At 33.6% G+C, this 14,822-nt stretch overlaps 1 protein-coding gene across 2 annotated transcripts in view; it reads left to right on the forward strand.

Annotated features, from left to right (window-relative positions):
• Window positions 1-14,822, forward strand: part of RELN (reelin) — a 456,216-nt gene that overhangs the window by 224,396 nt on the left and 216,998 nt on the right. For both annotated transcript variants that reach the window (XM_016145914.2, XM_016145915.2), the window contains exons 7-8: window positions 8,235-8,331; window positions 13,508-13,559. In XM_016145914.2, the coding sequence (XP_016001400.2) occupies window positions 8,235-8,331; window positions 13,508-13,559 (149 nt within the window). The remainder of the gene's footprint in view (window positions 1-8,234; window positions 8,332-13,507; window positions 13,560-14,822) is intronic.

Below are 14,822 nucleotides of genomic sequence, written 5' to 3' on the forward strand. Positions count from 1 at the left end.
AGTGAGTAATTCTAAATCTTTAAGTTTCTGGAGCTATAAAGCACAATGAAGAAGAGAAAGTTCTTAGAGGGCTTTTGAGCCAAATGGGGAGAAGGCCTGTATCTGTTTGCTTTTATCTTGTGTTTATTGGTTTTTTTAACTCCTGTTATTCCACAAAATAGAAGTGGTTATTCAAACACATCAAACATTTGTTGTCTAGTCATTGGTTTCCTAATGTCACATTGTAGGCCACCTATGTCGGAATCACTTTTAATATCTATACAGATATCTAGGCTGAACCAGAATTTTATTTAATCAAAACTGTAAGAGAAGGGGAAGAGAGGAAACATGGCAGAGTGAGAGATGTCCTCAGATCTCTCCCCTCTGAAACAACAGGAAGCTGAACATCTAAAACTCAACAAAAAACACCCAAACTGCACGTCAGCATGTCTGAACATGGGATCTGCATATAAGAGCTACCACAAGTCAGAACCTGGGTGTTGGGCAGTAGACTCGGAGAAATAAAGAAACTGCCTCTCCCAGCCACCAGAGCTCACTGCAAGAGGAGAGGAAGGGGAGAAGTTGTGGCAACTTCCCTGATCAGCCTGCCTGGAAGTGCAGGAACTTTTAGCAGCCAGCACCAGGGCCTAGTCATCAGGGAAGAAAGCAGAGAAGCGAGATGGGACAGTGGAGAAACAACATTTGATTTTTTCCAGCCCTGGTTGCAAAACCGAGGCTGAGCCACAGACCCCACTCCCAAACCAGAGGGCCCCTCCCCCCATTCCCTCCAAACCAATCACTGCAGAGCCCCAGAGGAATCTGAATAAACACTACCGAAACTGTCACTAACACTGACAGGGACTGAAAATGAGAGTAGCAAGTTTGATTAAATATCTACAAGAAAATAAAAAAGACATTTAAGCTATATATAAAGTAGGGATCCAAGAGGCTTAGACAGCAGCTACTGGAAACCAAAAGAAAAGCCCTTCTTTGCAGCTGGCTAAAGAGAGGTTTTTATATAATAAATCTTCTTTCTGAAAAAACAGCAGAATACACTTCCATTAATGCCCAGGCAGATAAATAGTCCATTAAACACCATGAACAAACAAGGTGACAAGGCATCACAGAAAGAGACAAATATCCAGAAAATAAGCTTACGAACGTATAACTGTGAACTTAAATGAGAGAAAATTCAGAATGATACTTCTGAAGAACTTCAATGAACAAACAAATCAACAATTTCAGGAATTGTAAAATCAGCTAGATAAGCAAAGCAAGAGATTGAACCCCTCAAAAGGAACCAAATAGAACTTCTGGAGATAAGAACACACTGCAAGAGTTGAAAAATAAAATAGCAAGCTTGGGAAATAGAGGCAACCAAATGGAGGAAAGCATCAGTGATATTGAAGACAGAAATCTAGAAATAAATCAGAAAGAAGGAGAGAGAAACTAAGAATGAAAAATAATAAAAGAGAAATTCAAGAACTAGCTGATAGTCAACAGAACACCCAATCATCTCAACCCAAAAAGGCCTTCACCAGGACATGTTGTATTAAAATGATCAAAAATCAACAAATAAGACAGAATTCTCAGGGAAGCCAAGGAAAAGAAGATGGTAACTTATAAAGGAAAACCCATTAGATTATCATCGACTTCTCAGCACAAACCTTACAAGCTAGAGAGGAATGGAATCAAATATTTAAACTATTAAGTGAAAAGAACTACCAGCCTAGAATAATGTATCTAGTTAAGCTCTCTTATAGATACGAAGGAGAAATTAAGACCTTTCTGGACATACAAAAATTGAGGGAATTCTCCACTACGAGGCCTACACTACAGGGAATACTGAAAGGGGTCAGCTCATCTAAAACAAAATAACAAACCAAAAAGAAATACTTAAGTAGGAGTAAAGTGACTGTCAGGCAAATAGAAGCAGAGGAGTGGAATCCTTACTAAGAACAGGGCTTTATAAGCTTAAATAATAAGAGAATTGCTATAGCAAGATAGTAATGAACATTCAGCATACATAGGGACAAATTGAGATAATAATGACTGAAAAGGGGAGGATTCAAAGATTCAAATTCGCAAAGGGGACTGGAGATAAGGCATGTGCAGAAAAAAATGGGCGACTGTATATATAACTATCCTTTATATATTCAATTGGTAACCACACACCAAAGATTCAGAACTGAAGTATATAACATAAAAGAAGAAGAACCAGAGGCAAAACTCACAGAAACCAACCAAAATAAAGAAAACAGAAATACAAGGACAAGGAAGCAATGGAAACACTGAGCCACCAGAAAGCAAAAGATAAAGTGGCTATAAGAAGACCTCATATTTCAATAATCACCCTAAATGAAAATGGACTGAACTCACCAATAAAAAGGCACAGAGTTGCAGAACAGATCAGAAAACAAACCCAACCATATGCTACCTCCAGGAGACATATCTCAGCTCCAAAGACAAATATAGACTCAAAGTGAAAGGGTAGAAAATGATATTTTAAGCAAATGGCATTCAGAGAAAAACAGGAGTAGTGGTACTAATATCGGATGAAATAGACTTCGAAATAAAAATGGTAAAGAAAGATACAGAGGGACACTTCATAATGATAAAGAGAATCATGCACCAAGAAGACATAATATTTATTAATATCTATGCTCCCAATCAGGGAGCCCCGAGATATGTAAAGCAATTACTAACAGAACTAAAGGGAGAAACAGATCAAAACACTATTGTAGTAATACCCCATTGTTGGATATGGACAGGTCATCCAAATAGAAAATCAATAAGGAAATATCCTTAAATGACACATTAGACCAACTGGACATAATTGACATTTACAGAGCCTTCTATCCCAAAACAACTGCTTATACATATTCTCTAGTTCACATGGAACATTCTCAAGGATTAAACACATCCTGGGACACAGAGGTAGCCTCGACAAATATGAGAGGGTTGAAATCTTACCAACTATATTCTCTGATCATAATGCATTGAAACTAGACATCAATGCAGAAAGAAATCAGGAAGAACTACAAATACATAGATTAAACAACATACTACTGAAGAATACCTGAGTAAAGGAAGAAATAAAAAGAGATCAAGAGATACATAGGAATGAATGATAATGATAGTTCAACATATCACAACTTTTGAGACATGGCTACAGTGGTCATAAGAGGAAAATTTATATCATTACAGGCCTACCTCAAAAAACAAGAACAAGCCCAAATAAACCACCAACGCTTCATCTTAAAAACTAAGAAAGGAAGAACAAATGAAGCCCAAAGTCAGCAGAAGGAAAGAAAACATCAAAATTAGAGCAGAATTAAATGAAACTGAAAGCAAACAAAACAATAGAAAAAAATGCAACAAAGAGCTGGTTCTTTGAGAAGGTTAATAAAATTGACAAATCCCTGGCTAGACTCACTAAAGAAAAAAGAGAAAGGACACAAACAAAATCAGGGATGAGAGAGGGGAAATTACGATGGACATTGCAGAAATACAGGGGAATCATGCAACAAAACTATGAAAAAGTATATAACGCCAAATTTAATAACCTAGAAGAAATGGACCAGTACTTAGAAAAATACAATCTCCCTAAACTGAATCAAGAAGATCTGGAAAATCTAAACAGAGTGGTCATCAGCATGGAAATTGAAAAATCATCAAAAACGTACCAAAAAGTAGAAGTCCAGGACCAGATGGCTTCACCAGTGAATTCTAACAAATATTCAAATATTTAATACCTATTCTTCTCAAACTCTTCCAAAAAATCGAAGAGGAGACAATACTTCCCAACGCATTTTATGAGGCCAATATTACTCTGATACCAAAACCTGGTAAAGATAACACAAAAAATGGAAACTACAGACCAATATCTCTTATGAACAGATGCAAAAATCCTTAATAAGATACTAGCAAAACGAATGCAGCAACATATTCAAAAGGTTATACACCAGGATCAAGTGGGCTCATCCCAGGAGCACAGGGATGGTTCAGCACACGGAAATCAATTAATGTGATACACCACATAAACATAAAATAAGAATCATATGATTATATCAATAGATGCAGAAAAAGCCTTCAACAAAATACAGCATCCGTTTATGATCAAAACACTAAAATCAGTATAGAAGGAAAGTACTTTAACAAAATAAAGGCCATAAATGACAAACCCTTAGCCAACATTATACTTAATGGTGAAAAACAAAAAACCTTCCCTCTAAGATCAGGAACAAGGCAAGGCTGTCCACTATCGCCACTGTTATTCAATATAACACTGGAAGTCCTAGTGAATGCAATCAGGCAAGAGAAAGATATAAACGGCATCCAAATAGGAAACAAAGAAGTCAAACTGTCACTATTTGCGGATGACATGATTTTCTGTATAGAAAACCCTATGGCCTCCACAAGAACACTACTAGAAACAATAAGCAAATACAGGAAAGTCTGTGGATATAAAATCAACGTTCAAAAATTCATAGCATTCCTATACTCTAATAATGAAGCATCAGAAAAAGAAGTGGAAAAAATATTTCCTTTTGCAATTGCAACAAAAAGATAAAATACCTAAGAATAAATTTAACAAAGCATGTGAAGGACATATATAATGAAAACTACAAGGCACTATTAAATCGAAGAAGATACGATGAAATGAGAAGATATTCTGTGTTCTTGGTTTGGAAGAATCAGCATAGTTAAAATGACCATATTACCTAAAGAATTATCCAGATTTAATCCAATGCCCATCAAAATCCCATTGGCATTTTTTAAAGAAATAGAGCAAAACATATCAGATTTGTGTGGAAGCACAAAAGACCTTGAATTGCCAAAGCCAACCTGAGAATAAAGAAGGAGCCTGGAGACATCACTCCGTCCAACTTCAAATTATATTACTAAGTAACAGTAATCAAAACGGCATGGTATTGGCAGCAAAACAGACAACTGACCAGTGGAACAGAATCGAGAGTCCAGAAGTAAAACCATATTTATATGGGCAAGTAATTTTCAACAAAAATAGCCAAAAACATACAGTGGAGAAAGAAAAGCCTCTTCAATTAATGGTGCTGGGAAAACTGGAAAGCCACCTGCCAAAGAATGACACTAGACTGTTGTCTATCACCACATACCAAAACTAACTCAAAATGGATTAAGGACCTGAATATAAGACCTGAAACAATAAAATGCATAGAAGAAAACATAGGAACTAAACTCAAGGACCTTTGACTTAAAGAAGATTTTATGGATTTGACCTTAAAGGCAAGGGAAGTAAAAGCAAAAATAAATGAATGGGACTACATCAAATTAAAAAGCTTCTGCTCAGCAAAAGAAATCATCAAAAAGGTAAAGGGACAACCATCCAAATGAGAAAATATACTTGCAAGGAACACCTCCAAAAAGGGCCTAATAGCCAAAATATACAAGAACTCATATGACTCAATAACAAAAACAAAAGAACAAATGATCCAATCAAAAAATGGGCAGAGGACCTGAACAGACACTTCTCCCTAGAGGGCATACAAATGGCCAGCAAATATATGCAAAGATGTTCAACATTGCAAGCTACCAGAGACTTGAAAACCCATATCCGGAAAGATATTTGCACACTGATATTCATAGCAGCATTATTCACAGTGGCCAGGACATGGAAACAGCCGGTGTCCTATAAAAGATGATTGGCTAAAGAAGCTGTGGTACATATATACAATGGAATATTACTCAGCCATAAGCAGAAATGAAATGCTACCATTTGCAACAACCTGGATAGACCTTGAGATAATCATGCTAAGCTAAATAAGCCAGGCTGAAAAAGTTGAAAATCACATAATATCACTTATATGTGGGCTATAAACCTAAAAGCAACAAATGAACAGGACAGAGTCTAAGGGACATGGACAATGGACTAGTGGTTACAAGAGGGTAAGGTGTGGGGGAGGAGGGAAGAAGTAGACAGGGTAAAGGGGGTCAAATATATGGTAACTAAAGGAAACTGGATTTGGGTGGTAATCACATAACAGAACATATAGATTATAATTATAACGTACACCCGAAAATTTTATAATTATATTAACCAATGTTACCCTCAATAAACTTAAAAAAAAAAATTAAAAAGCAAAACTATATGAGAAGGGGGCCCAAAATACATATATTTTATACAGACAATATTTTTCTGATATATAGCTGATTTTAGAACTAGTTAATATTTATAGATAGAATCATTGCTATGAGAATTCCAACAACAGGCCTTGGACTTCACATCAGTAATGATGCTTTTAGTTTAGAGTTGCTAAAGGAAAATGGCAGATAGCTATTGTAAGGGTTGAACAGTCTTCTAAGTCTTTTCTGTTAAAGTTGGTGTTTCTCTCAATCTATTTCACGATGACTTGGAGGCCAAATAATCCCCATCTATCACTAATTAGGAATCCCATTATAATTTTTCGTGTTCCTTCTGTGTACTTTTATTACAATCACACTCCTGGGGAAAAATAATGTATAGTTTAAAGAATAGAAAAACAGTAGTAAGAAGTTCATGTAATAAGTTCTCTGTGGGGGAAAAAACTTAATATACCAGTTCTGGATGAAAATGAAGGAAATCCATAATAATAATAGTTCACACACTAATACTTACATTGTGCTTGCCATTCCAAGGACTATTCTAAATGCCTTAGACCTCAAGCCTTAATAATAGTTCTATGTATGGAGTTCTCTTATAGTCATTCATTCATTCAACAAATATTTATGGAATTCAACATGCAAGGAATAAAATGGTAAACAAGGAACATGTTTGGTACCCTTTTGGAGCTAATGCTCTATATCTTCTAATGTCAAGGACATGTATTAGAATCTTGCTTCCTAGTACTCAAGAGATTTAAATCTCCTACTGACATTTGTGATGCTAGCATTTTAAATTATATACCGGAAGCTATTCTCTTTTTATTCTAAAACAAACAAACAAGGGTTCTTGACATTATTATTGCCTGGTGTGGGAACACAGCTCAAAAGTTTAGAATAACCATTTATTCCATGCAATATACATATAGGAAATACATTTATTTGCCAAATTTTTACTTACTGTGCTTCTACCTCTAGGCTTTATGGTTACCTGATTTCTGTTCACACTTTTATCTTCCTACTTGCTTCGGGGTTCTTACTTCCTCTTTCTCTGAAATTAGAAAACAGCTGAAAGGGCATAATACAATGATTTCCAAAACAAAGGGCAGAGTGCCCTTTCCGCAATGTTTGACACCTGGAATATGAAAGCCATGAAAATGTCCTTTCTTCATGAAATATAGCTCTCGTGTGGTTTGAGGTTCAGACAGAGGAAACATAGATCTGCCTTTCTACATGTTAAGTATGTAATGATTGTAGGTTGAAATGTCACAATGCAGAGCATTGTAACTGTTACTGCAAATGTACAGAGTCAAATCTAGAATATTTATAACCTCAATTTCTACTAAAAACATAAAAACCTTGATTTTTGAGACCCTGTCTTAAGGATTTATTAACCACTACATTTTACAGTAGTAAAGAAAGTAGCTAATTAAATTTCTTGTAAGGTAAATGTATTAACTCTGTATCCAAACTTTGTATGAATTAGAATTTGTGTATATTTCATATTAATATGTGGGTTAAATATAATCTGATTTTATTTATAACATGATATATTTTGTAATGCATGCAAATTTGAGGACAGGAATTTTAAACATTTACACAAATTATAACAAAAGAAAAAGATTTAAAATTTGTAAAACATCTTGTGATTTCAGAGATAAAAGTTTTTAGTTCATTATATAAGTGTATATTATTTTGTTTATATTTAGTATTTGCAAACATCCTTGTATTGGTATATATTATATATAATTATCTATAATAATACCATCTGTCATTATTAAGTACCTACTATGAGATTGGTTCTGCACTCTGTGTTTTATACATACTCTCTCATTTAATCCTTAAAATAACTATGTGAGATTTAGGTCAGTATTATTATCCTCATTTTATGGATGAGAAAACAAACTGAAACATTAAGTAACTTACCCACCACTCTGAGTAACTGAAAGAATTGGAATTTAAGTTTTTCTGGTTTCATGGTTCCTCAACATGTTACAATACAAAATACCATTACTTTCCCCCAAATGTTGATTTGAACTGAATAACATTTACTGTTACATCTTTCCTTACCTGAGGAATAAACCACTTTGTGCTACTTCACTCTTAGACTGGGGGTGTGTTCTGTGTTTCCACAGGGTTGAATGTAGCAACTGTGAGACTGGAGAACAGTGTGGTGCAATTATGCATGGCAATGCTGTCACCTTCTGTGAGCCATATGGTCCAAGAGAATTGGTAAGTATATGCTATTCATGTACATTATTTCAAATACATTGTCTTTACTGATTTTTGCCAGCAAAAATTTCTCTTATGCGCTTCTGCTTCAGATGAAATTTATAATATTGTTTATATTATGAATTCTATTACAAATATCTAAAAATTGGGAGCAATGATTTTATGGTTTATTTTCAACTGTAAAAATAAATAATTCATGAATAAAGTTGGAGATATCAATGGATCTCATTAAACATGATTTATCATGATTTTGAATATAAGTATGATATGCATGACATATGACATATGTGATACATCTATCTACATATATTTAAATATGACTTTATAAGTTCTTATATAAAGCTTTACATCTCAACTTCTTATTTTCTCCTTGCAAGCCAGAAATGTTATATGAGCAGTTTTGTCACATTATTTTCAAACTTGTTTCCTAACCACAAAAGAACTTTAATGATTTAAATTTAAAAAAAGAAAAAAACTGAAAGAGCACACTGAATAAACGAGTTTTTAAAATTTTTGGTTTGTGCCAAATTGTTCAGGAGCAATTTACTTTCCTTTAATTTAGACTGATTAGAATTTGCTTGCCAAAGATAAATTCTCGGATTAAATGTAAAATGAAATCTGAGCATTCTAGATTGAGAGCAGTGAGATCACTATCCATCAGCATGTGTCTAATGAGCCTTTTGTTGTTACTTGGTACTTTTTTTCTGACGTGAAGACTACATTTATTTCGTATTCTTAAAAATGGATATAAAAGCAATTGTTGTATTATCCTGGCTCAATTTCTGTGAACCTGATTCCCTTATAACATCTCTTATGCTTTGCTCTTCTGCTTTTTGCCTTGAGCTTCAGTCCTTCGCATTTTCTCTCCCACATCTTCCTTATCATGGAGCCTGCAGTAACAGGTTGTATTTTTCACTCCATGTTACACTTTATGTTTCAAATTCATTCACTTTAAAAGTGGTCAAAAGAATGGCTGCCACAGTAAAAAGGGGAAAAAACCTAGCTAGGCAATTGAAGATTTAGTTGTCAAAATGTGAAAGTCAATTAATTTTTATAACATGGTTCTTATTTTATGCTACTTGAATACCCTTTTCACGGCACTGGATACATTTAATTTATTAAAGGTATGAGCTTCAGAACATTGATAAATTGAAGAGTTTTTAGTTGAAATTAGAATACAAACAGAATTAAGTGGATGTAAATTAAAATAATAGGTGCACACGATTCAAGTTTTACAAGGTATTACAATATTCTTGCAGACAAATGTGACTCTGGTAGTAAAGTTCTTCTTGAAAAAATAGATTTGCTAGTACATTTTAAATAATGTACCATGCCTGAATTAATTATCTATAAACCTTAAAACAAAATTAAATTTTTACCATAGTTAATTAAGCTTAAATAAATGTCTATTTTAAAATGGTCTCTCTTTCATATTTCTGAACATTCACGGCAAATTCTTATTTGTTTCTACTGATGAGTAGGAAATAAACATATCTACGAATACAATGCCAAAATCATATTTCTATAACATAAAAACTGAAGTATCTAGTTAATTTGATTCCATATATATTCTATCCTTATTGTTTCGCTATCTCCTAGCTTATTTAGCATTAGAGTTTATACCCGCAATGGGCTAGTTTTGAGTTGTATAATTAATGTGAGATTAGCCTTTCAACTAAAAAGAAAAATATTCAAAATAATTATCTCTTTTTGAGAAAGAAAAAAGCATATGTAGATTTATATTCCTATCATAAGTATTTCTCTAAGATAAATTCTGCTGTGGATTCAAAGGTAATAGAATGAAGTTACATTAACAGTCACATTTTACACAGTAGCAGCTTTTAATTTACAATAACTTTTATATTGTATTTGTATCCCAGGAGCAAAATATATTTTACCCAAGTTGTGTTTACAGAAGACTGATAATCAGATGACAAGTGAGAAATACAGTTGTCATTTAACATGCTATTATGTTTACAAAAATTTAAATATTTTCATGGTACTTCAAAACTGAATCCAGTCAAAACTGTTGTGCATAAGAACTGATGAAAGTTATCAGCCCCAAAACATTTTTAAAAATATGCCTTCTTATTTTTCATAAATCCAATTCTTATTAAAGTTGTGAAATAAGGAACCATGGGCAAAGAACCTTACTAGGCTAATGCCTTATCTTTTAAAAGGAAAAAAAGAGGCTCTCCATTTTGCGAATTTAGTCAATAGGTGATTTAATTTCAATAAAAGCCAAACTTAGTGGGAGATGGCATCTGCTGTCACATGGACATATCACCAATTTATGTTTCCACTGCTACTGTGTTCTGCAGTCCTCACACATTTTTTTAACTCAGTGAAGTCTCCATATTTGAGGTGATGGCAATTACTCTATTCATTTTGCTAGTCTGAAATGAAGCTAATGAGCAATGTGCATTTACCCATTAATTTAAGAGAAAATGTGCTTTCTCAAAGCTTAAAACAAATTAATTATGTTACCCTCTATTTTTAAAAAAGAAATTATTTATTGAATGATTCTCACATATTTGGAAATACATTTTAATTACAAGGCTGGTTGAGCTAAAATAGGATCAAATCCAATAAAAATTTGTAGGAAAGAGGTATAGAATGAACAGACTCAACCTACAGTGAATTCTTCAGACTTATTTAGTGATCATTCTGATTTTCTATAGTTTGGAGTTTATTTGAAAATTTAAGAGCACTGACATTTTATAGGAAAAAAGTTCTTTGTCAGACATTCATAGTTGCTGTATTATTTGACAAAAGCCCTTTAAGAGACCCTTTAGTTTTCAGAATGTCAGATATAAAGACTTAATAACTTTGCAGACTAAAATTATATATTTCAACTCAACAATCGTAAATAATTTATAATACCCAAAGGAAAGTATAGGTGAATAAATTTTACAGTCAATATTTCTTATTATTTCTTTTTCTTCATCTTTTTTGTTTTTTCTCATAATTGGCATTTTACTATTAAACTAAATGAGTAAAGGTAATGAAATGAAAGTCAACCATTTTACCAGTCCTTAGCTTTCCTGGTGAAGAAAAAAAATGTAGAATCAATGACTAATCAAAGTCTAGGGTCACCCTCAGTTAGCACATGTAATTTGAAATTTGGCAGTATTTCAAGCAACCTGCTGTTTGCTAGCAGAGGTCACAGCTGTGGAACTCGATCACGCAGGTGACACAAGCATCATTTATTACAACACCAGGATAAATATCTAAGACTCTCTAGTATTTTTAGTGTACTAGCAGTACAGTGACCATGATGCTTTTAACATATATAATACCATTGTTTCAAAGAACTTATATTCAGGAGTATTTCATAATTCACCCATGAATTGACTCAGTTCCATAAAATCAGAGGAGGGAATTTTTCATTATGTAAAAAAATTTTAAATTTCCATGTGCCTCTTTGGACTTTAACATCAAATTATCCGAGTGTAAACCCGTAAGGACAAATAGTTGAACATACTCCAAAAGCTGTGGGGAAAAAGCAGATTCTTTTAAAGGAATCTTGAAAAGGAGCTACTACCGTAGTTAAAGATAGTTTTGTTGGTGTGTTTTACTCTAATGACTCTGGTAAGGGGAAGCGGGCAGGAAACAGAGTTCTGGGCATGGTAGGCCAGTTTTCTTTTAGCAGATAGTCTGTGATAATGAGAGATTTAAATTAAATAGAGAATGTCCTCTGACACTCTGACACCAGTGATTTTTGCTATGGTTAAAATCAATTAGGAAACTTAATCCAAAAAAAATTTAAAATATAAAAATAAAAAATAAACAAAAATAAAATTATCTAGTAAAGGAAAGAAAAGAAATTCAATTAGGAGCCAATACCTATACTGATATTTGGACAACTTGTAAAATGTCTCTCTTGCCCTCTCCTCTGTTACTTTTCCTACTTCATGAATTTTAAATCCTCATATTTAAAGCAAATGCTTAGTCATCTTTTCAAGACTTTGTAGAAGCAGGAAGCACACACTCTATCTTTTGATATTCATATTTCAATTGCATCTGGCATAACCAGAGTCTTGCTTGCTCATTTGTCCACTAGTTCCCATGGCGATTCATGTGCTGGGTATCTCTTGACCCTTCTGCAGTTGCGGACTTCATTGCATGTATGCTAATGAAGTGCCAAGATAAGGCTAAGAATGTTATCATGGCATATAAGAAATGAAAGTAAAACAGCCTCCTGCTTCTGCCACAGTGAAAAACAAATTATACACTTTTTACAGTTATACACTTTCTATTTTATAGGGTACAGTCATGGGACGCATCCCATACTTTAGCTTACAGGGTCGGGAACCCAATAAGAGAGTCACTGAAAATGAGAATGTTAATTCTCATGGTACAGGTCAAAGTCACTGTTCCAAAGAATAAATAAGTAAAAATTTTTAATATTTAAATTTATTTAAAATTAGATAAAGTATCATTCCTCTTTCAGAAAGAGATTGTTTAAGCATGATTCTTCATGAAACTAAGAGAAAGTAATAAAAATGTGTTGAAAGAATACTACTAGATCCATAATTCGATTACTTTTTTGGGGGTGGGGAGTAACAGTTTTATTGAGAAATAATTTACATATTCTACAATTTTAAAATACATAATTTAGGGTTTTTAGTTTATTGACAAAATTATGCAGCCATTACCATAGTCAATTTTAGAACATTTCATCATCCCCCAAAGAAATACTGCACCCTTTAGCTGTTGTTATTTTATTTACTTTTCGAAATATTCTTACTCTCCTCGTTTGCTCCAAATTTGCCTACCAACTTTTGTTTGGTAGTTTTTTTATGACATTTGATTTGGGCTCCAGATCTGTTGATGTAGGATGGAGGGAAGGTGGTGGCATGAGTAGAGAGGGCTGTGTTTGGGAGCCATCACAAGACTAAGATTATCTGATAGATTACCCAAAAAGCAGTTTCAACGGAACCCTGAGAAATGCAGTATGAGTGTCTCAGTGAAGGTCTCACAGCTTTGTTCCCAACAGAGAGACAAATCTATCTCTGTCCAGATAGATTAATAAAAATAAGCTAACTACAGGACAAATACGACCTCTGTTTATGGCTCCTTTCTGCTTTTCATTCCCCCTCCTCCTGACATCTTTCACCTCTTTCTCCTTTTCTCTTTTTATCTTGTCTTATTTTGGTATATTCTTTTTTTCTAGATTACTACTGGCCTTAATACAACAACAGCCTCTGTCCTCCAATTTTCTATTGGTAAGTGTTTTTAGCATTTATAGCAATTTAACTTTGAAATGTTTGTTTTAATCATAGTATATAGTCAGGATTATAGTGCCAAATGCTTCCAAATTTAGAGAAGACTAAGTCTCAATGTTGCCCTAAATAATTTAAAACATTTTTAAAGTGAAATAACAAATATTTAAATGCTACATTCTATTCTTAGTTCTCTCTTGCAGTAGTGGTATTTGCTGTTGATACAGATAATAAATGATACAGATAATCCAAAACCTCTTAAAGTGATTTGCATATGGATTTTGAATGTATTGGATTATCCCATTACCTCAGAATTACCTCACTAGTTATATTTTATTCGGATTATGATTGAATGTTGTTAAATTTCTCACATTCTTACTGATTGGTAATGAAAGAGATAATTATTGGTGGCTGAGAGAAAACAATTAGGACTTCGTGTTTGACATAAATAATTATGTTTAATCAGATATGGACAATTAAAAAGTGACTGTATTGGGCAATATCTTTTAAAGTGTTTTTGCATTAAAGCTAAAAATTCCTACCTAAAGCATTTAATAAAATGATGTACCTTTTGATCAAGTATTTATAGTTTTACTATTATATTACTTTCCACTCTAATTTTCAAAGGTATATATTAATAAATAACATGCATAAGTTTCCAGAGGGAATATTCTAGGTAAAGAAAGATACTGCATTCTAGATGGGGGCTATAGCTTTATTGGTCTTGGTCACATAACGTGGAAACCTCCTCCAGGCCTCTCCCAGTGACTTGAGGATTGCTGGTAGTGGTGCCCCTGAGACAGCATCCTCCACTTTCCACTGTCTTCAGCCTCATCTATGGAGATCTACCATTAGTGAAAAGACTGTTTTCCCAAAGGCATTCTAGTCCTAATTACAGATCAGTGTTCTCAGGGCCCCTGTGGTTGATTGTGTCTAAGAGAAATTTTCTTCAAGTCATGTGTTGTCATTTTTTTGTCAGTGTGCCTTGTTTTAGCTTTTGTATATGTTGCGTGAAACTTACCTGATTACAATTTGAGTTATTTTCTTCTTACATTGATAGCATCACCTCCAATTTACAGATTATTTAGAAGTCCATATGTGGTCATGAGAAAAGTGTTAGCAAAAACAAAGTAATGACTTTGTTTATGAGAGCATTGCTTTGATCTGTCATTAACAAGTATTTCCTAAGTTTCTATAATGAGCATGTAATCCTTGATGATCACAAAAAATAAAATTCACTTTTTAAAAGTTGTGCTGCTACAAAAA

Source organism: Rousettus aegyptiacus, unplaced genomic scaffold, assembly GCF_014176215.1.
Source record: "Rousettus aegyptiacus isolate mRouAeg1 unplaced genomic scaffold, mRouAeg1.p scaffold_m13_p_13, whole genome shotgun sequence".
Classification (NCBI taxonomy): Eukaryota; Metazoa; Chordata; class Mammalia; order Chiroptera; family Pteropodidae; genus Rousettus; species Rousettus aegyptiacus.